Raw genomic sequence first — 24,206 nt, 5'->3', positions numbered from 1 at the left:
TTGATTATTGCTATCATTACTGTTGCCTTGGCTCGGAATGCCTGTGGGCTGTGGGATCTGTTTTGTTGTTTTGCATTTCTTTTCTTTTCTTTTCTTTTTTTTTTTCAACACTCTGCGAGGCTCCACAGGCTTGGGTTCATTTTTACTACTAGATGCATTGGTATCGGCGTTCTCTGAGTCATGTTGGACTACTGGAGTATCCCTGGGAAATTGAGCTTGAGGACATGACCTCGATTATTTTCAACTAGACAAAACACCACCATCACATTTTAAGATTCAGGGATTCCGTGGTTGGACGGAGTATCCGACTCTCGCCTCACATAGTTCCGTACCTGGTGCTAGTTGCGTATGTAGTATTGGACGTCTGGAGGTATTGATTTCTTGGCCCCCAACAGGCGACACCGCGCGGCATATGTATTCCTAATTCCAGGGATTCCCAGGTATTATTCTTGATGGTCTTCTCCTTGTTGGAATCCTCCAATCAACCTTGGAAAGCAAAAGAACGAAAGAAAGACTTCCGGCAAGGTTCTTTGTTACCTCAAGTTCGGGGTTAATTTAAATAAAATAAATCCAAGTTACTTTCTTTGGGTACTTGCTCCCTTGGTACGAGACATGGCTTCGGAAATGGCCGCCTCTTGTCTGTTATTCTGTATCCTATCGATCAATAATCAGTAATTTATAAGCAATCAGGTTTGTTTCCAGGTAGTTAACTAAGACAAGGTGGTGTTATATTTTCAAGTGCGTGCATTTGGGTAACACAAACACTACATACACTACCCTACATAAAATATCACACAACCCGTGTATACCCAGCGGATATGGAGTGTACCTACAAGTACGGAGTACTTAGTAGCCTCTTTAGTAGTAGTTGTAGTAGTAGTTGCCTACATATAGAGTACCTACTCGGACTCTGTATATACACAGTACCATACTATAGTAGTTATAGTAGTTATAGTAGTTACTTGAATCAGCATGATTCATCCAGAGTATTTTACTGGTCTACCAACCACCCATCCCATTCGATTGGCAGGCACCTAGTAACACATCGAAATAGACAGAAATCGGAATATCGAGGAGCTGAAAGCACAAGAGAGCACACATATCCGGTCCATCCGCTCGGGTCACGGCGATAGCAAGACCTCCGGGCGGATACGCCGATCTACGATCCTATGCTCCCAGGGATGTATTTTCTAGTTAGCTACAAACATACTACATACGGAGTACTACTCTTGTAAACTTTGCGGGAATCCAGTGGGGCTAAAGCTGCGCCTCGACGGTGGGCTTGACTTGACGTACAGTACTTCTGAGCAATGTGTCGGACGAGGGTTGGTTGTATGTATGTATGTATGTGACATTTACTTTGATTCTTTTCCAGGGTCATTTTTTAGGTGCTGAGAAGATCCCACTGACAGCTACCGAGTGCATACATATAATAAGTATTCATTCAGTGACTTCAATCCAGAGTATCCATTTCCCTCTCTAGGCAGTCTTGGTGCATCTTGTTTTCTTGGTAAGGAACCCTGTCTGCCATTCAGCCAAAGAATGCAGGAAACACTGATGTTAATTAGTAGTTAGTAGTTAGTAGTTAGTAGTTAGTACTATTGAATCATTCCACTCAACTGAGACCACTACTACTACTACTACTACTACTACTACTACTCTAGGAGTAAATATTAAGTATCACAACAGCAGGCTGGTTCTTCTCGGGCCCAATGAAAAGATTGACATCATCATCATCATCAGCCTTATGACTGACTCCTTCGTCTTGCGATAACACGAACAATCCAATCATAGCCGGTGCTGGGAAATTGAATCTCGAATATTCAAATCCCATCTTCAGCCCCAGACTCAGGCGTACCGCAGTGCACACTGCATTCAACTCGTTTCCTCAGTTGGCCGCCTGAAACAAACGCACATATTGCCCCACCCCCCTCTCAAGCACTCTGGAGTCTGGAGTCTCTCTCGGCTCTCCTCTCGAGTCCTTGGGGGGGGGGGGGAGGGGGCTGATTGATTCATTGTTGGGCCAAAAACTAGCTCTCCAACACTGGCGCTCGAAAATGCACTGTTACATAGCGCTGGGCGGGGGGACAGCAAAACCTAACTCGGTAGGTGCTCGTATACTAACGACTGGGCATCTCTCTCTCTCTCTCTCTCTCTCTCAAAGGAGAGAGCTGAGACATCCCGGTCGTCCATTTCAAGGTTAGACAGACAGACAGACGCGGCTCAAAGGCCCTCCTCCTCCTCCTCCTCCTCCTCCTCCCTCGTCAATTCCCGCCTTGGTGTTCGAGCGGAGAAAAGCCAGCTAAATCCCGGTGAAATCCGAGAGCTGTCTCCTCTCCAGTGGGGGGAATGATGGATTTCAAATCCAATTATTATTGATCATCCCATGAATGAAATATTTATTTTTTATTTTTATTTTTTTTCACTCTTTGCTCGGGGGGTTTGGGTTCATGTCGCACATGAACCTTGAAATAGAACAACCCAAAGAAAAGAAAGATAATACATCATGAGGAGGAGGGGGTGGTCCTTTTCTTCCTCCCTGCTGTCTACTCCTACTCTACATGTATGCCATGCCTAAAGAAGCGCCGCCGCTGAAGATTACAACGCTTACTCTACTTTTCTTCTAGACCTGGTCCCATCGCATTGTTAATTTCGACTACTTGCGCGCAGCACTAAATAAATCTCGGACTTTGCTCCAGGGTACGGTACGGTACGGTACAGTACGGTACGGAGGACTGCCTGCTGTCGTGCACAACTCATCTCATCTATCCATCCTCCGTCGGACTTGTCCTTTGCTTTGCATCCCTAGAAAGGGTTACGTTATTGAGATTGTATATATACTGTATACCAGACTCGGCCTCTGGGGGCTGGCAATAAGATCACGTCGTATTATTTATTTCCCTTGCTGAAAATATAACATCATACATGTATATATATATACGCATGTAACTAACTAACTATATATAGTTAGTTAGTTATATGTTATGTGCTGAATAAAGAACAAGTTATGAAAACAAATCCCATATAGAAATCTTGACCCTACTAGCTGAGTACCATCTCCCTTTCTTCTATCCTACTAGAACTATCTAGAACAGGTAGAATGCTAGTCTCTCCTCTTCTTGCAAGGTCAAGGTAAGTCATGGTATGTATGGTGTATGAAAGTGATTTCCCATATCCACAGGTATTCTTCTACAGTCACTAAGAGTGAAGCAGGAGCAAAGGAGAATAAGACCAAATTTTCATACTTTAATTACTTCCATGGGTTTTCTGTCTCTGTCTTGCTGTGTCTGTCTGAGTTGAGTGTCGGGGTTGGTTTCTGTACGGTTTACTGCACTAAACATCATCGATTATGGAAAGATAAAGTAAAGAAGGGAAACATAAAAAAAAAAAAGGAAAAAGAAGCAAAAGTAGATGCAACGACGCCTCGATGCAGGTACAAGACCAGAAAGTAACGAGGAATAGAATAAATTAAAGTAATGGAACGGAATGAATTGATTGAGTTTAATACGGTAGTAGGTAGTAGAACTGAGATGAAATAAAGTGCGACTAAAAATGAAGACATGCGTGGTGATGCCTGGACGGATGGTTGGGTTGTGTGGTAAGTCGAGGAGAGGCTGATGTCGTAGACTTACTGGTCTTTGGTTGTTGGGGACGTAAGTGATGAGATTTCGGGGAGATGCGGATTGTTTGCTTGGGGGTTCACACAACTGCCTTGTCAACCTTCCGCTCCGTTTATGCTCATCTGGTCGGGATTATATCTTCGTCGTCGCATCGGGGCCTTTTTCCTTCTCGCTATAGCGGCGGCATTCTGTGCATTAGCACTACCCATCTCCGTATCGCCATCATCCTCGTGGGGTGTTGTCCCCTTGTATAAGGATGTCTCATCCAGGTCCAGAATCTCCTTTGGCTTCATCCGTAGCCATTTCATGCGTGGACCGGACCGAGACCGCTCAGAGACGCGGAATCCGTAGATGCGTGACTCGTACATTCTGTCTGGACCAAGTCCTGGGCAGAAGTTTACTGTCCGCACACCGTTTAGCTCCGCTGGCAGCACTGGGCGAGGGGCCTCGCTGGGTTGGGTGCCTGTGGTGGGGTTTGCTGTTGTAGTCGTTGCTGTGGTGGTCGAAGGGAATGAGCTCGAGCGTGTAGGGGACATTGTGCTTAGGGGTCCGTCGAGTCGGGGCCCGATGTCCAAATCAGGGAATGTCATGAAGAATAGGCAACCAAAGGTAGTTCCAAAGAAAGCGCCGTCGACAGAGTGGAATCGGCTGTTTGGAGGCATGTAAAGGTCCTGGCAACTGGGGCAGAACAGCTTCACAGTATCTTGACCTGGAGTGTCGGAACGCCCCACTGGTAGCACTTTACATCCGTTGCAATAGACCCGTGGGCAGACGCCAAAATGTTGCATCTCGTACTTTTCCAGCATCTGCTGGATGCCCGGCCGCGAAGTGATGTATCGCTGGTGGATCAATCCGTATAGCAACTCCGCGGAGCTTTCAATCACGCTCAAATCGCTGGCCACTCGTGTATGTCTCCGCTCGCCGGCCCTGCGGTATCCCGGGGGTTTCTCATCACCGAGTAACTCGTCGTCATCCTCCTCTTCCTCCTCCTCCTCTTCTTCCTCTTCATCCTCTTCCGGTTCTACATCTAGAATCATCTCTAGCGCCTCCTTGTACATGGGCACCTGCGATTGCAGTCCGGTCAAGTTGAAGTCATCCTCGATAAAATCCTCCGATACCTCTGCAAAAAACTCGTGACCCATGAGGGAGCAGAACGAGGAGATCCACGACTCCGGGGCGCCTTCGGAGGACGACATATCGAACGAGTCGGACGCGGATGAGGATGGCGTTGATTCAGACAGTTGACTCAGATCCAGCCTATCTAGGCCGTCGGCCAACGCCGAGCCTATCTCTCTCGACACGTTGCCGAGATACAATTAAAAACGAGGAGCTGGTTCAATGACGCTTTCGTCGTTGCGGTGGGGTGGGTTCTATCAGATCCCAATCGCCCCTCTTTAACCACGGATTTTTTTTTGGCTCGAACTTAACGGTTTTCCCTGCTACCTGAGCAGAGAAGATAATAATATGCGAGGTAAAAAAAAAAAAAGGAGGGAGAAAAGTGAATGTAGGTCAGAAGAGTGAAGGTGTCCTGATAAGCCGAGGGGTCATGTCAATGTGCGGGACCGCTGCGGATTGTTGTGCGATGAGGAAAGGTTGACGCGATGGAGCTTTCCCACCACCGCTTAAACGGCCTCAGAGGGGCTACCACAGTTCACAAAAAGGCAGACCTCAAGCGATAGAGGTTAATCTCCCTCAATTCTGGGTCTTCAGCGACAACCACGATCAACCGGTGTATATTAGCGAAATTTTTTCTGCAGGACAGAGATGTGATCGACCGACGGAGGTTGGCGAGCCTCCGAAATTAGGTTCGTGGGGCGGTGGACGAAGAAGTGGATGGGAAGAATCCGGTTGTTTTCGGGCTCTGGGGAGGAATAAGGAAGAGGAAACCTTTTTCGAGTTCGAAAATAATGATCGCTGAAACTCTGGTCTTGTATCAGAGTGATCAGGATGGAATCGATGATTGAGCTGTTGAAGATGGAGGTTGGGAAACGCCGCAGAAGGCCTGAGATGCCAGATGTTCACGTGATATAAACGATGCCTCAGGCTGCAATTCATGCCTGACCAAGCGGAAAGCAGGTGGTGGAAGCATGAGCCTACGGGATATAAAATCCGTAATTAAAAAGGGAGAGGGAGATGGATAAGACTGCCGCAATAAAAGGAAAGGGGGTTCTGATAGAAACCTGGGTATTGGGGGCTCGACGCTACAAGAAAAGCAGTCCGTATGGTATCAATATTAGAACAAGACAAGGCCTAGAACAAATCCCTGATGACTCGCGAAAATTCGCCTTCATCTCCTAGCACCCCCGAAAGACCTTCCCCGGTATTCTGTAATCCTCCGTCATGGCCGACAAACCCATTAATCCCTTCTGCTCCGGCCGACGTCATAAAGGTGCCAAATCCTCCGACCGCCTCGAATAGATTCGTAAGCTCGTGGCTCATCTGTATGCCATTCAAGGGGCTATTCCCTAACTCTCCGACGCTATTCATGGGCCTGTAAACCGATAAATCTTCCATCGGGTGCCCAGCTAGACCGGCCATGGCGACGGCTGCTGTCGAGTGCGGGTCATTGTCATCTGACCCAAACGGACGAGCTAGAACCCCCAGTTTTTCTCCAATCTTGCGGAGACCTTTGATGGTCTTCCACAGACGCTTCGAAACGTAAGATTTGGTGCTGAATCCGTTGACAAGATCAAGAGCCAGGTAGAACTCGTCCCGCACTTGGCGGTTGAATTCAGAAGGAGCGTGACATACGGCTAGAAAGAGGACGGCTAAAGCCGCAACCAGAAAGTAGTTGAAGGTGACTTGCTGTGTACGGTAAATGTCCGAAGTTTGATTCAGTCGGGTTAGTACGCGCACTGTGTCTTTGGCGACATCCACCACAGTTTGAGCATGGCTCTTGCCTTCCGCAATGCTCGCTGCAGAGTGAAGGACAGGTCGGTAGATGAGGATTCGTAGTTGATTCATTCGCAAGTATAAAAGCACCCGCAGCCGTCGGAGACCGCGGCTGGCGGTCTCTCCTTGTCTCGGAGAGTCGCTCTGATAAAATTTCAGCACATCTGGAACTTTTTTATACCACTGTAGAATCTGATAATCCAAATAGCCAATCTCATCTCGCCGTATGTCTGTGGTGCCTTCAGAGCCCAATCCAGCGTACCAGATCTTAGAGCCGAGGCGATTGTATGATACCATACACCTCATATATGGCAATGAAGCATCCTTAAAAACCCGTCAGTGAAAGAGGATTATAGGAGCAGCATATCCTAATTTACCGGTTCTGGTAGGTTGGGATCGATATCCTCGTCTTGTATGACAAATGGTAGCCCAGTACCAAGACTCCACCGCCTGTCTAGACAGTAAATGGCCCAGAATATTTTCACAATTTCGGGCCACTGTGCCTCATTTGGGAATAATTTGGCTAGCGCGTCTCGTCTATGTAAGCCCATCTCAAGGCACATACGAGCAGCAACCCCGATGATACGGTAAGCGAGAGCGTCTTCGTCCGTGTGAAAATGATACGTTGCCTGTTCGTGTTAGAAAGCACCTTTACTGGGATTAGGCGTAGATTACCGTAATGGAAAGAAGTTGGATAGTCTTGATATCCAGCGTTTCCCAAAGTTTTGATCCAATCACCGGCTTCACGCTCAGATACAGACGTTTGCCGAGATCGCTCTGTCCACCGCCTTCCACGACGAGGGTAGTAGCGAGTATCATTTTCAAAAGATTCGTGTTGTCATCTTCGAGGCCATCTGTACCTGCTATCCCTCGATGCATGAGCCCAGTCCGCATCGCCGCTTCCATAAAGATATAAAGCAGGTTGACTTGATCGATGACCCGGTCAATCTCGACAAGCGGATACATTATACCGACCTCCTCATCATACACGCGACACAATCGTAAAGCTTCCTCTCTCTTAATTGCCCATATGGGGTCTTTGGTGGGATGCATACTGGATGCCAATGCAGATCCATGGGGAGGTGAATCTGCAGGCGTAGCGTGTGCGCTAGTGAGATCATCTTGAATGACTTCCTCAGCGGTTGTAATGCCCATATGCCGAAGGCTGGATCTGGCGACGTCAAAATTGAAGGCAGAGCTCGTGGGTCCTTGAAATCTAGGATGTCTTATCCGCGGTTTACTAGGAGGCGCATGTATAGGTGTAATGACCGAATGAGAGCCATCACGGGAGAAATTGTCGAAATTCGGGGAATCGAATGCGGTTTTCTGTGTGCGGAGCTCGCTGAGGCTAGAGAACAGGTTGCTGACTTGATCCTGAAGAGTGGCAATCTGGTCCTTCATCGATCGGAATTCCCTACCAAGCAAAACTGCTCGTTAGCTAGGGAACAACAGTAGTATCACAAAATCGCCGGGACATACTCGGAGTCTTTGAAGTTATTATTGCAGCAATTAGGGGCATAGCGACCTTGAAGGAATGGTTAGCGGTATACAAATAAAATCCGGCAGGCGACTCACATTCAAGCTTGAGGTGTCCACAACGTTGGCAAGGGACCTGTCCATTACATTTGATTTTCCGACGCTTGCATTCATTGCTACCACCATTAATCAATCATATGGTCCGCTTGTAATGAAAGAAAGATGAGTGGATTAGCTGGGCTCGGCGCATACCAGGCGATGGAGATGTAGCGATTCCGCTTGGAGCGCGTTTGCGTTCCGTTGGGCTGTTCCGCCTTTCGTTTCCCGTTGTCGGAGGTGGGAGAATCGTTTTGCTCTGCTGCTGCTGGCTGAGGCAACGTCTGCTCAGCCTGGGGGGAAGCTGAAGCCATGGCAGGCAATCTTCTGGATGATCCGATGCGTTCGGGGTGTGAGGAAAGGCAGGAAAATGTGCGGATAGATTCCTTTTCTTCTCCTGATGGGCGCGGGGGTTCCGTTCCCCAGACTTTGAGGGTCCACCACTGCTCGCCAATAAGCTGGGAATATTGCAGATAGGGAGTTGAGTATAAGTAGAGTGGTTTGTGCAATATTGACCTGGAGATATGAGATTTTTTAGCATAACTTTTTCAGTGCGAGTCTTGAGTTAACACTTACCTCGTAGGACTAGAATAAATCGGTATCTCCACGGAATATATACAAATACCTACAAGCTGTGTTGATTGAATTATCCCAGAGTATATTCGAAATTCAGAGTCACATATCTGAATACTATGTAGTAGATCACCATGTCGCACGCCCAGTGTTCGAATAAGCAAAAGTACTCCGTCCGTATCTCATCAGCGAGGAGCGGAAATTCCCGAAGTTCCGTGGCACGGGCCTCGAAACCATCATCACCATCCGGCCATAAATCTCCAGTCAGCCTCCCATCCCCCGTCACCCTCGATATTTTTTCTGAATGAAGGTCCAGCGATGTTTATTGCACGGTAACCTTCGGGCCCAGGTCCATTGGCTACCCACCGTCTCACCAATCCGAGTCCGAGCCCCAGCACCCAAGCGATGCGGAAACGTCCGTCTTAGACATTACACATCCCCAGCACCGCGAGGATACCGTCCGCTAGAGACCCTCGAAGATGCCAACATAAACTCCTTTCGTGAGGAATACTTTACTCCGGAGCGTCCTATAATCCTCCCCCGTCGGTACTTTCGCAACATCCCTGCCTTCCAACGCTGGTTCCAGTCCTCCCCGTCGCTCGCAGTCGCGCAACTGAATACCGCATACCTAGCCCAACACGGTGCAGACGCATCAGTTCCTCTCGAGCTTACGCAGGTAGATGAATCGGCGCAGAAATTTCGCAAGTTCTACGGGCCCCTTAGTCTTTTTCTAGACTGGATTCGCGCAGCAGAGTTACAGCCGCAGTCCACACGCCTCTATCTAGCCCAGTGCCAGTTACTGGACTTGCCGCAGGTGCTTCGGGATGACTTCCCTACACCGGAGCTTGTAGCGCAGGCCGGCAAAGGCGATGTCTATGACACTAATGTGTGGATTGGCTATCCGCCGACGTATACCCCTCTGCACCGGGACCCCAATCCGAACCTGTTTGTTCAGCTTGCCGGGCGGAAGGTAGTGCGATTGTTAACGCCCAATGATGGGCAGATAGTGTTTTCGGCTGTACGTGGACATATTGGTCGAAGTGGGGGGCGGGAAGCTGCTGCCTTTCGTGGGGAAGAGATGATGCAGGGACAAGAGAGGGGTTTGCTGGAGCAAGCGGTTTGGGATGAGACAGCTGGGCAGAGATACCAAGGGTATGAAGCAGAGTTAGAAGCGGGCGATGGGCTGTTTATTCCCAAAGGGTGGTGGCATAGCATTAAGGGGACGGGGGAGGGCGTCACAGCTTCGGTAGGTTCAAAGCAAAATGCCGCTTTTGATAAGCTAATATATTATAGGTCAATTGGTGGTTTCGATGACGCCAAGCTAATATTCCCATTGAGAAGAGCTATTGGTCAGTTCAACTAATTTTCTTGCCGAAAGACTACTACTCCGTAGGTAATTGCGATGTTAGACGACGACAATCTACCAGCGCGTGGAAATAGTGTCGGGCCGTCTCTAAATGTACAGAGCCTCAGTACTCCGTACGAAACCAACAAAACCAGGTTTTAACTCAGCCAAATAATCATACATGATATTTAACGTATAAGAATCAATCCAATAACGTCTTACTGAATGCCATAAATCCATCTAGTATCGGGTCCAACAGCTCTAAAACCACGGCCCATCCATCCACCATCTTCTAGAACCTTACTAACGCCACAACTCCACCACCAACTTTCCTTCCCCGAAAATTCCAGAACCACCTTCACTCATAGGTATCTCTCCACCACCACCACACCTTATCATATACAGTACTATAATTCCAGGCCAGCCACATACAACATATAATGCGCATGTCTCTCACCACGCTAACCCGAACAACAACCACCCTCCTCCACCTCCTCCTCTCCCTGCCTCTGCGCGCATCCACAACATCAAGTACACCTCCGCTTGCGCTTGCGCTCTCGCTGTCCCAATCACCAACCCGATCCTTCTCCTCAACATCAACTCTCCTCCAGCAGTGCCCTGCAACAAACCTATCCCCACACTCATTCCCATCATCCTCGAACACAACCGCAACCGCAAACACATACTCGACAATGTCGCAACCAACCCAAGAACCCCCAACCCCCAACCCAGAACCAAGAGACGCAGAAAACCAAAAACCCACCCAAGAACCCCCGCTTCTCGCCCTCCCGTCTGCGGAAGAACCGGCGAACTTCAAACTCGACCTCAGCAGCGGCGACTCCACAGTGAAGCTCGACCATCTTGGTCCCCTTGTCGTGAACCAGGACGGAACACTCTCGCGGATTGGGAACTGGGCGCAGATGACGGAGCTGGAGAAGAAGAACACGCTGAGGGTTCTGGGGAAGCGGAATAAGGCTAGATTGGAGGCTTTGAAGGCCAGCCAGGCGGGAGAGGATTAAGTATTGTTGGATTTTTGTTTTTGGGTGGTGAGAATGGAGAGACCTTGTCTTGGGTTATATAGTGTGGTTATAGAAAGTGTGTACAGTGGGGGATTTTTTTTAGAGCGACGCATATCTACTACATGCATGTTTATTTTAGATTATGGTGTTTACAGGTAAGTGTTTGATTTGTATTCGTGTATCGTAACCTGTTGTGTGTGTGTGTGTGTGTGTGTATATATACTTTATATTGATACTCATACTTACACTGTACTGGACTTTCACTTGAATATCCAATCTCCAAATCTCGAGAAAGGGTTACTATACAGGGGGGTTAGAGCCGGTGCCGACCAAAAGGTAAAGTAAAAGAAATGATAACATACCTCGCTGGCTCGGGAGAGTAGTTTCTTGTATAGTCTTCAATCTCCTCGACTCCACTGGTGACATCGATATCCTCTGGCTTCCGGAACTCGGTGCGGTGAATAAACTTCCACCCGAAGTATAGAACTGGGAACACCCCAATCATCGTGTACGAGAAGAAGAAAGTCGGTACGTCCCAGTTACCAGGAAGAAAAACCTCGTAGCCCCCTACGAAAGCCATGACGGTTGTCGCGACCAGGGCAATGTAGGCGATGTACGGCTGGCCGAGGCTTTGGTAGGGAAGGGTCTCGCGGGAGACGCCTTGAGCCATAAGGGCTTTCCGGAATCGAGTATAAGTAAAGGTGATGACCGAGAAGTTAATGAGTTGTGATGCGGTGACCTAAGCAATCAGATATACTCATTCCCGAAGATATGGCGAGTGACCTACCAAACTGACAAACCATGAGAGTACAACTGATGCACCGTTGGAGACCTGCAGGAATGCGAGAAGCGCAATGAGAAGAACAACCCCAACACAGTATACCGGAACTCCGGCTTTCGTGCACTTGGTCAAGATCCGGGGTGCTTTGCCTTCCAAGGCAAGACCATACAAGCTTCGACTGGCGCAGTACACGTAACTATTCCCCGCGCTGAACGCGGCCAGGAGAACCAGGGCATTGACAATATGAGGCAAAGCAGGGATGTTGAGTCGCTCCATTGCAATCACATAAGGCGAAGCAGCAGCTCCAGGAAGACTGTTACTGAAAGCATCGGCCATCTCTGTACTGTTGTATGGAACCAGGATACCAACGCAGAGTGCACCCAAGATGAAAAAGGAGGTCAGCCGGTAAAACATGCCGTTGTAAGCCTTTGGGAGATTTCCTCGTGGGTTGACTGATTCTCCTGCAGCCATAGACAGGTAGTCAGGCCCTGCAATGGTGAAACTGGCCTGGATCAAGCAGGCGAGAAACCCAAGAAACCTTCCGAGGTCTCCAGGCTTGTAATACTCAGCAAATGCTCCGGGCTCTTTCCAGTGTCGGAATCCAAAACGATCATGTTGCGGGTTTCCACCCAACATCGCAATGAACGTGAACAGGATCAATCCTACACTGAGCAAGACCTTGCTAAGGGCGAGCCAAAACTCCGACTCGCCGTACCATTCGACGGCAAAAACGTTTAATAGTCTTCATAGCGTCAGGAGAGTCCGAAATAAAGGGATATGAAAGACGCACACGTAAAGAACAAGTATGATGGAAATGATGGCTGCTAACGGAACTGCATCACTCCAAAAATGAATAATCAGGTTACAGGCTGTAATCTCAAAAGGAACCAATGCAGCCTCGAAGATGAAAAAGTTGTAACCCGCAGCCATTCCGAAGGCATCATCAACGTAGCGGCCAGCGAAGTGAACAAAAGGGGAGGAAATCGGTAAATAAGTAACCATTTCAGCCAGACCTAGATTCTGTTTAGCATCACATACCAAAGGGCTGCGACATAACCCGCTACACTGGGCATTCAATGTTGCGATGGGGATTCCGAAGGACACCACGAATTGAATTCAAGACGCATTGGATATGGGGATTTGTCCAGAGAAGGCTGCTTTGGGCAAGGTTGCCGTTGCTGGAGGAAACTGGGCTTCAAAGATGGGGGCTTCGTACAAACAGTTATACACAAGATAACTCCGCACCTAGAATAAGAGATGTATAAGATACTTGGGTCTTCCAGAAGAGGAGCAAAATTGGACACAAGAGGCAATGGATCCATGAATGGGTATTAACGTGGGACATTCGAGGGCAGTTGTCGCAATGGGTCTTTTCATCCGACAGGCTCAATGTTTCGTTGTCTACTGCGAGTTGGCTAGTCCGTGCTTTATTTCTTCGCCTCCATACATATCTAATTTCCAAAAAGTAGTTCTGTAGAGCCGTGGGAGCGAGATGGATAGCGCAACGACCAAACAGACAGGAAACCTACCACAGAGTAAATGCCAGGAATAAACTTCCAGGGCCTCCTTTCGCCAATGTTTGACCAATCTGGACATAAAGCGCTGTACCAATTGTACCGCCAATGCCAATCAGCTGAACATGTCTGGGTTTTAGCTTGCGATGAGTATGATCATAGGTAGGCTTCGATCCCTCCTCAATGAACTCTTCCTGATTATCGATAACAGGATGCTTTTCGGCAAAGTCACCTTTGCTCCCTGGACGTTTTGTAAGACCATCCGAGGCCAATCCGAGGTCGTGCGCTATGATCGTGGGGGGAGAACTAGAGGGGTCGGCACTGGACTGAGTAGACATTGCTAAGAACCCGTAAGGTGAGGATAAGAGGGTTTAAGATAGAAAAAAACTCGTAAGAAAACTGAAGAAAATGAAAAAGAGAAAGCAGAGCGAAACCAAGAAGCTAAATAAAGGATCCATCACCAGAAGCAGCACAAGAAGTGGCAGGCAGACTCGATTTCCAAACCAACTATCACGGTAGCATCAGCCCGCCGCTTGTGGCTTACCGAAAAGAGAAGGGGGAGGAAATGCTTCAGTAAAGCAGCCATAGCGATTAGGTGCCTCGTGCGAATAACTAAGGACATGTGAGCAAATCAACAGAGAGCAAAACCTGCTAACCAGTCGGAAACCCCATCATCATCTTCGTAGTCTCCACCATTTGGTGTGTGGGCAGTAGGAAGGATGGCGGGCCAAGGCATCCCAAAGACCCCTTATGCGCCGGACACAATATGACTGGGTTCCAAGGGAATTCCAAGCACGCTAAGAGGCAAAGAGAGTCAAGCTCACGCGAGTTAGGAATAACAAAAAAGATCCTAGCAGGAGTGTAGAATATGAGAGATGGCCGGGTGAGGGAAATTGGGTGGAATGTGGGAATTTTTTATCTTTTGCTTCCTGTTCTGGAGCACAAATTTGTTACTGTGATAGATTCTTCATTTCATGTAGGAAATGATGGTATACTTGATAATTATTCCTACCAGAGTCGTTATAAAACACTTGTCTCCCTTAACGAAGTGGTTGTTATGCACCCACATACACAATTCCAAGCCACTGCCGCCCGACATAATCATGCAGTAGTTAGCGCCGTGCTAACGATGGCATCTGTCGTCCGTCAGCGTAAGAGTAGATTGACGCGCTGTCTCTCCGTATTCTTTTACCCATTCAAGTATCAAATACCTGAGATCCCTTATCATCATTGTATTCCAGCCGTGCCTGTAAACTGTGGGTATGGCATGGACATTATTGTGATATTAACCCTCCAACCTATAAAATCCGTTGGCTGCTAATTACACGTTGCGTAGGTGGCGTTTCTCCGAGAAATTATATTGATGCTCTATCAAGCCTAGGTCAGCCTATGTGGTTTGCTGCTCGACGGACACAGACACATACGAGTTCCCACACATCAACGCGAGATAACTTTTCAAACAACCTATTATCACTACTGCAGAGCATGTTCCTGATCTTGATCACCCCGAGCTGGAGTTTCCTCTAACCACTCGGGCGCAAAGAAGCATGAGTTGTCTTGATAGTGAAGATAATGTGAAATACCAGACTCAACGGAGCCTGTCGACTCGATAGAGGTAGCCCGATGGGTCCTTCTATCAGGTTCGAGGCTCTGGTCGGTCCTTGTAGAGGGCTGGGGCAGTTGCCGTTGTCGCGATTCTTTTTGCTTCTTTTGATGTGAAGCCATAGTTTAGAGAAATAGGATACGTTGATCAACTCGGGAAAGCGGCTTTTTGATATGAAACTTTCTCACAAGAGGGGTGTACTCTGCTACCGCAATGATGCTTTTTTTTATTAGGAGTTGTCTGTATCCAAGTCCAGGTCACTTCCTTCGCTGCTCTATATGGCGATTAGTCACGGGCGCGGGCTTGACGTCAGAGATCTGGTCCTGTGTGCCTCGGCCCAAGTCTACAAATACACAATGGCATATACCTGCAAATAAACTAGTAGGTAGGTTAATCTAGCTGACTTCTCTTATCTCACTACTCAATGGATACCAAAAACTTGAACAGAAATCTGGTGAATGGAGAATGGAGTGAAGCACCGTAAGTATCTCGATTCTCGAGCCTAATTTCACGACTAGATTCCCAATCCAAGGAAGAGCTCCTGAAAACCAATAGAAACAGCCCTAAATAACTCGGTAATCCCAACCTAACCGTCAACCTATATGATTAAATACAATAAAGAAAGAACCTAGGTAGAACCAACTGGCAGAGGAAGCTCCCGGACCCACGACATCGGCCTCCGGCTCACTCCCCGCATCCGTCTGGAGTTTGCCGTACGAATTTAATCAGTCAATCCTAACCCTTTCCTACACCAACACCTCGTCTCTACCCTCTCCTCTCTACCACAAATACAATGACTGAAAACGGTCAATCGTCCGGTCGCTTTGCACCCAAGGTGCCTGTTCAGCTGGATCCTCCCAAGGATGACCCGATTACCGCAGAGGAATTAGCCAAGTGTGATGGTGGGTTTTCTTCCTGCCAAACCCACTTCCAAGCCCCTTATCTACATGCATATAACAACTCAGAAATCAAATGGATCAAAGTTAACGTAACCAGGTACTGATCCCAGCCGTCCAACTTTGGTTGCGATCAAGGGGATTGTCTTCGATGTTAGCCGAAACGCTGCGTATGGGGCTGAGGGGCAGTATCGCGGTTAGTATCTATTCTGCCTTTTTTTTCTCCCCCTCTTTTCCTCTGTCTATCCCCCATCTCTTGGGGGGGGGTTCTGAAATATTGAATTTCTATCATCTACAATATGTTAAAAGAGTGAGACTGATGTACTGGGTTGAATTAGTGTTCGCTGGAAAAGATGCCTCGCGGGCTCTTGCCTGTTCATCCCTAAAACCCGAAGACTGCAGACCCGATTGGCATGATCTTGCAGACAAGGAAAAGAAGGTCCTCGAGGAATGGTATACGTTCTTTAGTAAGAGATATAACATTGTGGGTAAGGTGAAGGAGGCTACAAACTACTGAAAGCGAGCCGAGGTTCTACTCTACGCGGAATGAAATCGTTTTTTTTTTTCCCCTTCTCTTTATACCCTTGTATTTCTGCTATATTTTGATTGCCTCGCCTTGCCTTTCCTTTGCTACTGGGCTACTAAGCTTCTAAGATCATATGTCGTGTCTACGAATAGATTTCGAACTAGGGTCATTCGAGAATGATGTATAATTCCAGATAAAATATCTGTGCACACGCGCTAAATAGATTTCTATACTACGTATAACCTTTTTTCCAGCCGTATCCAACTAGGTAATAATCTAATCCATGATCCCAATCAAGCATTTCCCTTACGGGTCCTCCGTTGCATCCTCTTCTTCGCGATAATCCGATTACGTTTGGCGATTTTGTTCTGCTCTTCCGAGTCCTCCTGGCCCTTGCCGGTGCCGTTGCCGCTTTCGCTTCGCTTTCTCTTCTTCCCCTTGGGATCGGAGTTGTTCTTCCGGTCGTCGTTTTGCACAGCACCGGCATTCTTCTGGTCTCCCTTCTTGAAATTGCGCCTTTTGGCCTCCTGGATCTCATTTCGGCGCTTCACGACTTGGGCGTTCTCGATAGCGAACTCGACAATCAGGCGTTTCTTGCGGTCCTTAAGCTCCTTGGGGGCATCCTTGGGCGCTTCCACGGCGTGTCCATTCAGCCATCTCAAACACATAAGCGCATGGCGATGGGTGAAGAATTCGATGAACCCATAGCCTCTGCTTCTTCCTGCTCCGCTGTTCTCGTTGACCTTGCTGCCGTCGCGGCCCTCGAAGACGATCTTCGCCTGTCTGACCACACCGACTCCCTTCTTTTTCCTCAGCTTCTCTGCCTCTTTCATAGATTCAGAGGAACGTTCGGCCTCTTCTTTTGAAAGCGGTTGTCGACGGCCTTCTTTGGCATCCTTGGCGAATCCAACGATAGCCTGGCGGGCTAGCTGTTTCAGGTCCTTGGACGTCACATGGCGCGGAAGGTTACGCACAGCAAGCCGGGTCAAGCTGAAGTGGAGAGCTGGGTTCTTCTTGATAAAGTTCTGTCGCTGTTTGAAACTGTCCTCTCGCATCTTGATTTCCGATGGTGACAGCTGCTTGTATAAGGTGGAGTTAGGTGAAACGGTTCCCTCTTGTAGCAGATACAGGCATCGCTTATCGGTGTCGCGGACGAGACGACGAGAGACTCCCTCCTCCTCGAGTTGCGTGGCTCGGGACTTGCTAACGGCGCGGCTGACTTGGAGCACACGGCCGTCCAGGGTATATCGGCCACTGGGATCGGAGTTCTCGTTCTGCAGAATAGAGTGCTTGATTGCAGAGCCCTTCTTTGCTTTCTCTTTGTCGGTGATCAGAGTATCCTGTTGCTTAGGAGCCTCTTGCACACAGGACTGAGCGTTCTCGGGTTTCCAGAAGCAAACGAAGCCAGTACCACGGGGGCGTTCGGTCTCGGGGTCAACAACGATTCGTGCATAACGGAGGGGGCCGAATTGCGCAAAGTGTTCGTAGAGGGTTTCGTCTGTGCATGTAAATGGCAGGTTTCGGATGAATATCGTAGAGGCGTTTCGCTCGTCTTCTTTTTCCTCTTCCGGTTCCTCCTCGTCCTCCTCATCTTCGTCCGCTTCATCGCTCTCGCCCATGCTCACATCATCGTCATCGTCATCTTCAACAGAGAGCGATTCATCTTCATCCATATCTGCCTCTGCCTCATCCATATCAACATCATTTGACTCTTCCTCGGCTTTTTCTTCCTGTTGCTTCTGTTCTTCCTGTTGTATATTTTCCCAGACTTCCTTCTCCACAGCCCAATCCACCGCCAGAGTTCTACCATCAACCTCTTTCCCGTTCACGGCCTCCAGGGCCTTTTCGGCATTCTTTTTACCCCTCAACGTAACAAATCCGAATCCTCGAAGTTCGCCCCCTTTCTTAGGGAGATCAACGTATTTGACCTTTCCAAAAGACCGGAAATACGCTGCCAGATGCTCTGGCTCCTTCACACTCCACGGTAAATTTCGAACAATGAGCCTTGGAGGCCGCGTGTCTGCTTTGTTTTGCTCTCGCTCCTTCTTCCGCTCCAGTGCAGCAGCAGAAGGCACACTCTTTCCCCCAGTCTCATCAACTACACGCTGACGGGGCTGGGCGTAATCAACCTTGATCTTCTTCCCTTCAAAGGTCGACCCATTGAATTCTTCCAGCGCAGCTTTGGAATCTTCGACATCGGCAAAGGTCACGAAACCGTAGCCCTTCGACTGCTTGGTCTTGGGATCAAGGACAACAACCGCATGTTTGATCACGTAGGACTGCGAGAAGTATTCTGCGAGGCTTTCGGTCGTCACTGAGGCGGGAAGCGATCGGACGAACAGTTCTCTCCTGGGCTGCGAGGAGGATCCTTGTTCTTTCTTGTTGTGGGAATCCACGGTCGCATTATCTACCGGAACACCTCCAGAGAGGTTTCCCGAGGTATTCATTTCGTCGCTGTCAGACATGACTGACGGTGTGGATGCAATTGTATTTTTTTTTTTTTTTTGGTTTCTGGAGCAAAAATCAACGGCAGAAAAAATCCCAGTCGATATTTCGGGAGAGGTGTGGGTCAAGGCGGTGAGCAGGATGGATCCTGGCGTCTGCGCTGCGATTAGATATGTAGAGCTTCTCCGCTGCCCTGCGAACTTGGAAGAAACGCGCAACAAACACGACAAAGGAAGAAACGCTGTGTGTGAAGGCAATGGCGGGTGAATTACTTGATGATGAAGCTGCAGATTTGGACCTGTTGATTCATGCAGACACAGCAGCTCCTTCTCAGGAATCAGGAAAAGCGACACCAAAGCCTGTTGCTGAACAACCGCCACCATCCAAGGTCCAGCAACCGAAACCACAGGCCCTTCCAACTAAATCCGGGCCCTCTGCGATTCTAGTTTCAACAAGACAAAAAGGGAACCCAATACTCAATCATATGAAACTCCTGCCATGGGAGTATGTCGATATCCCCGCTGACTACGTTATTGGAGGCACTAGCTGTGCTTTGTTCCTATCACTAAAGTATCACCGATTGCATCCCGAGTACATTTATTCGCGAATCCGACTACTTGCAGGAAAATATCTACTTCGGGTGCTTCTGGTTATTGTGGATATCCCGAATCATGAAGAGAGTTTAAAAGAGCTCTCGAAGACATCGATCATCAACAACCTTACCCTTATCCTTTGTTGGTCTGCTCCAGAAGCTGCGCACTACCTGGAGCTTTTCAAATCATGCGAGCATTCTCAGCCGACCGCAATTCGGACTCAGCAGGCACAGTCCTATAAAGATTCTCTTGTGGAATTTGTCACAGCTCCCCGGAGTATAAACAAGTCTGACACAGCTAGCCTGATATCTACATTCGGGAGTCTCCAGAACGCCATTAATGCGCAGCCGGAACAAATAAGTGCAGTGCCTGGATGGGGTGAGAAAAAGGTTAAGCAATGGTGCAATGCTGTACAAGAGGACTTTAGGGTTGAGTCAACGAAAAGAGCCATAGCTCCTAAACGAACCGTGGTAGGGCAAGGGGCGAGGGGTTTGAGTAAGATCGACACTGCTATGTCTGACACAATAGAGACGAGAGTTGAGCATGAAAGTCTTTTTGTGGAAGATGACGGTACGCCTTCGGGGAATTTGAGAGAGGAAGCTCAGCAAGAAGGCATGAGTGAAGGAATCCTGGCGGCACTAGCAAAACTTCGAGAGAATGGCAGCTGAGCAGTGATCTTTCCACGTTGTTGAGAACATGCGAGTAACTGCGCGTTAAGAGGCACATCCCATATACAATGGAAAGCGGCCATCCCAGCTCCCGGAACAAAGTTCACGATTGAGACAAGATCAGACAATGTATGATTGCTATGTGTTACCACTGGCTTTGCCCGGGATAGCATGAGGCATGCATGATCAAATTCGGGATATACCAACTTGCTGTTCTTATAGAACAAGTCCGAGAGAGTGCCAGCGAAGATATGTATCTCTATCTCTATCTCATGGAAGATAATCTCTTTGTACTTATACTTCCGATTAGGTTTAGTATACCAAAAACTCAATCTCTACCACAAGCCCCGTCAGCCACTAGAACCTAGGTCCATACCACAACATGAATCATTGATCTAAATCGAATAACAAAGCCCTCTGCCGAAAATTTGGGGCCAGAATCGAAGCCAAGAGCTCCCCATGGGGATGATCGTTGCATTGTGGAGCATAGTGTGAAGTATATGTAGGTATCCTCAGCCTGCATGTGGCCTTACGCGGGAGCTAAAAGGCCTCACTCTGGCACCTGCGGCCGCACACACACGCACACACACACGATTTAAAACGCAACTCCACAATGTATCTTCTCCATTTTCATTTTCATAAATTATCAGATTATTCCGCAGCTTACTTCTAGTACATAGGTAGTTCTATAGAAAGGACCAATTGAGACTGGCTGAGTCAGGTGGTAATGTCTAACTATCACGTGGAGAATGTGGTGGGGTAAAGCTCCAAAAAGGGAAATCGGGCAAGAGGCGAACATTGGACTTGTGGACTTGTGGACTTCCTGGCCTCTAACTGACTTTCGTTGGTACAGTATAGTCTATGCGCCAGCCATCTTGGATAGCTCCAGATCCCGCTCCAGCCTGTGACGATTCCTTGTTTTTGAGTCCTCTTACCCAACCGAGCTGAACATCTCCCCCACACCAGTCCGGATCAGTCGATTATCATCACTATTACGGAGTATAGCTATCTGTTTTTCTCAACTGCCGGGGCGGGCCCGATCATGAGACGATGGGAGGAGGCTGATAAGGACGCTGGGCTAAGTGGATGGCCTGATGACACGAACGTTCAGCCCTGTACTATAGAACCTAGGTCCTCATCAGCCGTCCCACTTCTACGCCAGTCTTCCACCAGTAACCATCGTCGTCCTAATGCCGCAACTGAATCGTCGAGGGATGCAACCACCCGGCCCCTTAAGGCTGTTCAGCAGGGTTCATCTTCATTGCCGGCGCAATCCTCGTATCAGTCAAAGAGCTTTGAATTTGTGCTCGTTACCGATAATGAATCCCGGCGGCAGGTTCGGCGGCATGCGATGCGCCAGTACATGCATCAGCGTCGGCTAGACAGCATAGCGCGTCTTGGGGCACCTCGTGTCCCTGTGAGTGGGTGGACTACACGTACTACCCCGGGGTCTCCTACACCGTTAAATCCATCTGTTGAGAAGATAGACAATGTGGCCGATGAGGTGACGGTGAAGTTAGAGAAAGGGTCTCCCTCGAGCGATGAAGATCGATATACTGGGGATACGGGGGGAAAGCTCCCGTATGCAGTACGGCCCAAAAGCCAGAAGGTGAAGCGTGAAGAAGATGCAGCTCTTCCACTCGTTGTGAAACCCAAATACTCTAATCCTCGAGTATTTCCAGAGCAACGTGTGTTTGGGGATCCTTTCAGCACGTACCCGGTACCCACCAGTGAGGGAGATCAGGAATTGATCCAACACTGTAAGTCGTCAATTCACTTTGTGTGTGTTTTTTTTGAGACATGAAAAGAATACGACAGGTTTCAAGATGCTTCTAATTTCTTGCTGCATCACCACTCCCAGCCTTGATTAATTCAAGCTTACATTTGTGAAGTCGTTGTGACGTACCCGTCGATGATGTACAAGTTTACTAGCTCCGCCGCAAACAACTTAAACCCAATGCTAGATATATTTCGGAAACTTGCGTTGCATGAAGACCTCCCTTTCCAGGCCATGCTTGCCATCGCCTCGAAACATCGCGCAGCCGTAGAAGGCAAGACCGAGTCGGTCCAAAGTCTCACGCATAAGATGCGCACGCTGCGGTTGATAAACGAGCGAATTCATATGGACTCGAAGGGACAAGATGATGGGGTTATCTATGCTATTGCGACAATGGCTGTCATCGAGGTAACCTAGCCTACCCTTACTTCTTCTCAAGAGCGCTGACGCCCCCAAGAAATGGTCGAAAGATACATCTATCGAGCGCATGCACTTTCGAGGACTAGCTTCGATGATCAGGAACCGGGGAGGTATGAAAACTATGCGAGCCTCGAGTCCTTTCTTGGAGAAGGTTTTATACTGGTACATTTGGAATATATCGATGATTGACGTTCTGCTTACCTTGAGTAGGGTTGATTTTAGCTGTGCTTCAAAGGCCATAGTCGGCACAGCCCTCCCATGGACTGGCACCATACCAGATACTCCCCCGCCTGGCTTTGACTTTATCAACCCTGACATGCACCTCGGCATCCCACATAACTCAACGGCCCCAGAAAACACCGAAACGCTGTGTGACCAATTCCGTGCTTGTGAAGACTTTCTTCGCTTTTTTCGTCTCCTCCACGAGCTCGAACGAAATGCCTTGAACTCGGGCTCTGGGCTCGCATCTACTACCACCGCACCACGCCACAAAAGCTTCACTAGTGGGACGAAACTCCATACCATACTTACTCTTCTTCCTGATCATGACCGTGGTATTCGTGATATCCGGTTTATCGACGAATACACGTGCATGTCCTGCCTCTTCTTCCTTGCCGTCGCCCTGTATCATTGCTACTCTACCTCGTCCAGCTTTGACGAGTACCTGCACTGGCTTGATAATGAAATCCAATCGCTCAGCCCGTTCGAAAACCCCAGTATCACGTCCATTCTGTGGCTGCTCCTGCAAAATGGCGGGTTTCCACCTGCATCCACTGTTCAAGAGAACACCAACAATTCCGATTCCAGCTCCAATTCTAATTCACCTACAGACTCCGGCGCTAGATGCTGGGTTGTCTCACGCATGGTCCGCATTGCAAAACACCTTGAGTGGAAACGCCAGGGCAAAATTTGGGACACTCTGCGCCAAGTGCTGATTGACTTTATTCTCACACAGCAGGATTGCGCCCTTGACTCGGAGCATGTCGATGCGGACGCATTCTATGCCCGCGAACGCAAACGAGGCTCGTCCCGGTGTTACTTTTGGGACGAGGATGAACTCCGTCGTGAGATTTTGGACATCCAAGATTACGGCTCTGGAGGTTCATCCGTATGAATGGGGACGCCAACATCCCGGTTTCGATTTAGCTTACCTACTACTCTTGGGTTTGCTTTCTTATGGATATCTTTTTCTCTCCTATACATTGATGATGACTGATGAACTTATATATAACTACATATTGTATATCTTTGTCTTGAGTAATACGTAACTTTCTTAATACAGTCAATTTCTAATGCCACCACAGACCTTTTCTTACTTTGCTCATAACGTAAAATATTAATTAGTTCCAGTTACCCATCCCTTTTCTGCAGCTACCTCTGAACCCGCTCTACCTACTTACTTGCCTACCTTGGTACTTCCTACTTCCCACTTCCTACTTAACAGTACACACCTTTATACGAGCGCACTGATAACTACTCCAAGCTGAGCAAATAACCGCACCTATTCATCTCATCTCATCTCACCTCACCTTACCTTATGTACCTTGTCTCACCTCATCTAGACAGAAAAGCAAGCAAGCTGAAAAATCCACTCATTATCAACTAGAAAACCAAACCAAAACTTATATAGAGTCGGATGTTGGATCCTCTCCCCTCCCCTGTCTAGCCTAGGTAGCTAACTAACTAGCTATGCTATGTATTACATATGTAACTAGCTAGCTAGCTAGCTACGTGAAAATAATCCGTCTCGTTTATAGTTGGCGGGTCGGGGGGATATTCACCTGGGGTAATTTGATCTTGATTGTTTCCTCTGCGTTTATTGCTATTATGTACTGCTGCTGTTGCTGTTGCTGTTGCTGCTAGGTCAGGGCCAGGGCCAGGGCCAGGCCAAGTTACCACTTACTCACTCGCTCCCTGTAACTATGTATACATACATACATGCATACATACATGCATACACGA

At 48.3% G+C, this 24,206-nt stretch overlaps 13 protein-coding genes across 13 annotated transcripts; 7 read left to right on the top strand and 6 right to left on the bottom strand.

The window, feature by feature from the left end:
• Positions 1 to 3,012: 3,012 nt before the first annotated feature.
• P175DRAFT_0371385 (uncharacterized protein) lies at positions 3,013 to 3,583 on the top strand. The gene has a single exon (XM_040892946.1). The coding sequence runs from the start codon at positions 3,156 to 3,158 to the stop codon at positions 3,450 to 3,452; it is 297 nt and encodes a 98-aa protein (XP_040749045.1). The 5' UTR covers positions 3,013 to 3,155; the 3' UTR covers positions 3,453 to 3,583.
• P175DRAFT_0504393 (casein kinase II subunit beta) lies at positions 3,268 to 5,162 on the bottom strand. The gene has a single exon (XM_040897859.1). It carries the CDS (start codon positions 4,814 to 4,816, stop codon positions 3,716 to 3,718), a length of 1,101 nt encoding a protein of 366 aa, XP_040749044.1. The 5' UTR covers positions 4,817 to 5,162; the 3' UTR covers positions 3,268 to 3,715.
• A 622-nt stretch (positions 5,163 to 5,784) lies between these two features.
• P175DRAFT_0465607 (transcription factor domain-containing protein) lies at positions 5,785 to 8,792 on the bottom strand. Its single transcript, XM_040894879.1, has 7 exons — positions 8,661 to 8,792; positions 8,241 to 8,600; positions 8,088 to 8,164; positions 7,992 to 8,037; positions 7,188 to 7,926; positions 6,890 to 7,141; positions 5,785 to 6,836 (listed from the first exon to the last, which is right to left on the bottom strand). Exons 2-7 carry the CDS (start codon positions 8,396 to 8,398, stop codon positions 5,871 to 5,873), a joined length of 2,238 nt encoding a protein of 745 aa, XP_040749043.1. The 5' UTR covers positions 8,399 to 8,600; positions 8,661 to 8,792; the 3' UTR covers positions 5,785 to 5,870.
• A 135-nt stretch (positions 8,793 to 8,927) lies between these two features.
• Positions 8,928 to 10,084, top strand: P175DRAFT_0504390 (putative JmjC domain protein). The gene is made up of 2 exons (XM_040897858.1): positions 8,928 to 9,903; positions 9,951 to 10,084. The coding sequence occupies exons 1-2, from the start codon at positions 8,962 to 8,964 to the stop codon at positions 9,969 to 9,971; spliced, it is 963 nt and encodes a 320-aa protein (XP_040749042.1). The 5' UTR covers positions 8,928 to 8,961; the 3' UTR covers positions 9,972 to 10,084.
• On the top strand, positions 9,950 to 11,304 carry P175DRAFT_0504389 (uncharacterized protein). Its single transcript, XM_040897857.1, has one exon. It carries the CDS (start codon positions 10,449 to 10,451, stop codon positions 11,019 to 11,021), a length of 573 nt encoding a protein of 190 aa, XP_040749041.1. The 5' UTR covers positions 9,950 to 10,448; the 3' UTR covers positions 11,022 to 11,304.
• On the bottom strand, positions 11,152 to 13,065 carry P175DRAFT_0371779 (uncharacterized protein). The gene is made up of 4 exons (XM_040892948.1): positions 12,593 to 13,065; positions 11,809 to 12,544; positions 11,384 to 11,760; positions 11,152 to 11,321 (listed from the first exon to the last, which is right to left on the bottom strand). The coding sequence occupies exons 1-4, from the start codon at positions 12,802 to 12,804 to the stop codon at positions 11,282 to 11,284; spliced, it is 1,365 nt and encodes a 454-aa protein (XP_040749040.1). The 5' UTR covers positions 12,805 to 13,065; the 3' UTR covers positions 11,152 to 11,281.
• A 262-nt stretch (positions 13,066 to 13,327) lies between these two features.
• Positions 13,328 to 13,654, bottom strand: P175DRAFT_0495847 (uncharacterized protein; the record flags this gene model as incomplete). The annotated part of the gene is made up of 1 exon (XM_040896097.1): positions 13,328 to 13,654. One exon carries the CDS (start codon positions 13,652 to 13,654, stop codon positions 13,328 to 13,330), a length of 327 nt encoding a protein of 108 aa, XP_040749039.1.
• A 265-nt stretch (positions 13,655 to 13,919) lies between these two features.
• On the top strand, positions 13,920 to 14,743 carry P175DRAFT_0371607 (uncharacterized protein). Its single transcript, XM_040892947.1, has 2 exons — positions 13,920 to 14,595; positions 14,653 to 14,743. The coding sequence occupies exons 1-2, from the start codon at positions 14,185 to 14,187 to the stop codon at positions 14,695 to 14,697; spliced, it is 456 nt and encodes a 151-aa protein (XP_040749038.1). The 5' UTR covers positions 13,920 to 14,184; the 3' UTR covers positions 14,698 to 14,743.
• Positions 14,308 to 15,137, bottom strand: P175DRAFT_0504385 (uncharacterized protein). Its single transcript, XM_040897856.1, has one exon. The coding sequence runs from the start codon at positions 15,039 to 15,041 to the stop codon at positions 14,790 to 14,792; it is 252 nt and encodes an 83-aa protein (XP_040749037.1). The 5' UTR covers positions 15,042 to 15,137; the 3' UTR covers positions 14,308 to 14,789.
• A 575-nt stretch (positions 15,138 to 15,712) lies between these two features.
• P175DRAFT_0535393 (putative progesterone binding protein) lies at positions 15,713 to 16,332 on the top strand (the record flags this gene model as incomplete). The annotated part of the gene is made up of 3 exons (XM_040900218.1): positions 15,713 to 15,821; positions 15,916 to 16,011; positions 16,154 to 16,332. The coding sequence occupies 3 exons, from the start codon at positions 15,713 to 15,715 to the stop codon at positions 16,330 to 16,332; spliced, it is 384 nt and encodes a 127-aa protein (XP_040749036.1).
• A 196-nt stretch (positions 16,333 to 16,528) lies between these two features.
• Positions 16,529 to 18,840, bottom strand: P175DRAFT_0504381 (mRNA-binding ribosome biosynthesis protein NOP4). The gene has a single exon (XM_040897855.1). The coding sequence runs from the start codon at positions 18,804 to 18,806 to the stop codon at positions 16,635 to 16,637; it is 2,172 nt and encodes a 723-aa protein (XP_040749035.1). The 5' UTR covers positions 18,807 to 18,840; the 3' UTR covers positions 16,529 to 16,634.
• A 202-nt stretch (positions 18,841 to 19,042) lies between these two features.
• P175DRAFT_0511877 (DNA repair protein RAD10) lies at positions 19,043 to 20,047 on the top strand (the record flags this gene model as incomplete). The annotated part of the gene is made up of 2 exons (XM_040898622.1): positions 19,043 to 19,147; positions 19,175 to 20,047. The coding sequence occupies 2 exons, from the start codon at positions 19,043 to 19,045 to the stop codon at positions 20,045 to 20,047; spliced, it is 978 nt and encodes a 325-aa protein (XP_040749034.1).
• A 1,042-nt stretch (positions 20,048 to 21,089) lies between these two features.
• P175DRAFT_0535390 (uncharacterized protein) lies at positions 21,090 to 23,358 on the top strand (the record flags this gene model as incomplete). Its single annotated transcript, XM_040900217.1, has 3 exons — positions 21,090 to 21,807; positions 21,940 to 22,232; positions 22,282 to 23,358. The coding sequence occupies 3 exons, from the start codon at positions 21,090 to 21,092 to the stop codon at positions 23,356 to 23,358; spliced, it is 2,088 nt and encodes a 695-aa protein (XP_040749033.1).
• Positions 23,359 to 24,206: the final 848 nt, after the last annotated feature.

Source organism: Aspergillus ochraceoroseus, assembly GCF_002846915.1.
Source record: "Aspergillus ochraceoroseus IBT 24754 chromosome Unknown P175scaffold_9, whole genome shotgun sequence".
Classification (NCBI taxonomy): domain Eukaryota; kingdom Fungi; phylum Ascomycota; class Eurotiomycetes; order Eurotiales; family Aspergillaceae; genus Aspergillus; species Aspergillus ochraceoroseus.
This window is presented reverse-complemented; position numbering and strand designations above follow the sequence as displayed.

Coding starts and splice junctions, on each gene's coding strand:
- P175DRAFT_0504381 (XM_040897855.1), bottom strand. CDS start 18,806: ATGTCTGACAGCGACGAAATGAATACCTCGGGAAACCTCTCTGGAGGT.
- P175DRAFT_0371607 (XM_040892947.1), top strand. CDS start 14,185: ATGAGAGATGGCCGGGTGAGGGAAATTGGGTGGAATGTGGGAATTTTT. Junction 14,596..14,652: donor GGTATGGCATGGACATTATT/GTGATATTAACC, acceptor CACGTTGCGTAG/GTGGCGTTTCTCCGAGAAAT.
- P175DRAFT_0504385 (XM_040897856.1), bottom strand. CDS start 15,041: ATGGCTTCACATCAAAAGAAGCAAAAAGAATCGCGACAACGGCAACTG.
- P175DRAFT_0465607 (XM_040894879.1), bottom strand. CDS start 8,398: ATGGCTTCAGCTTCCCCCCAGGCTGAGCAGACGTTGCCTCAGCCAGCA. Junction 7,927..7,991: donor AATAACTTCAAAGACTCCGA/GTATGTCCCGGC, acceptor TTTGCTTGGTAG/GGAATTCCGATCGATGAAGG. Junction 6,837..6,889: donor ATCCCAACCTACCAGAACCG/GTAAATTAGGAT, acceptor CGGGTTTTTAAG/GATGCTTCATTGCCATATAT.
- P175DRAFT_0504389 (XM_040897857.1), top strand. CDS start 10,449: ATGTCTCTCACCACGCTAACCCGAACAACAACCACCCTCCTCCACCTC.
- P175DRAFT_0504393 (XM_040897859.1), bottom strand. CDS start 4,816: ATGTCGTCCTCCGAAGGCGCCCCGGAGTCGTGGATCTCCTCGTTCTGC.
- P175DRAFT_0371779 (XM_040892948.1), bottom strand. CDS start 12,804: ATGGTTACTTATTTACCGATTTCCTCCCCTTTTGTTCACTTCGCTGGC. Junction 12,545..12,592: donor ATCATACTTGTTCTTTACGT/GTGCGTCTTTCA, acceptor GACGCTATGAAG/ACTATTAAACGTTTTTGCCG. Junction 11,761..11,808: donor TCTCATGGTTTGTCAGTTTG/GTAGGTCACTCG, acceptor CTGATTGCTTAG/GTCACCGCATCACAACTCAT.
- P175DRAFT_0504390 (XM_040897858.1), top strand. CDS start 8,962: ATGAAGGTCCAGCGATGTTTATTGCACGGTAACCTTCGGGCCCAGGTC. Junction 9,904..9,950: donor GGGAGGGCGTCACAGCTTCG/GTAGGTTCAAAG, acceptor AATATATTATAG/GTCAATTGGTGGTTTCGATG.
- P175DRAFT_0371385 (XM_040892946.1), top strand. CDS start 3,156: ATGAAAGTGATTTCCCATATCCACAGGTATTCTTCTACAGTCACTAAG.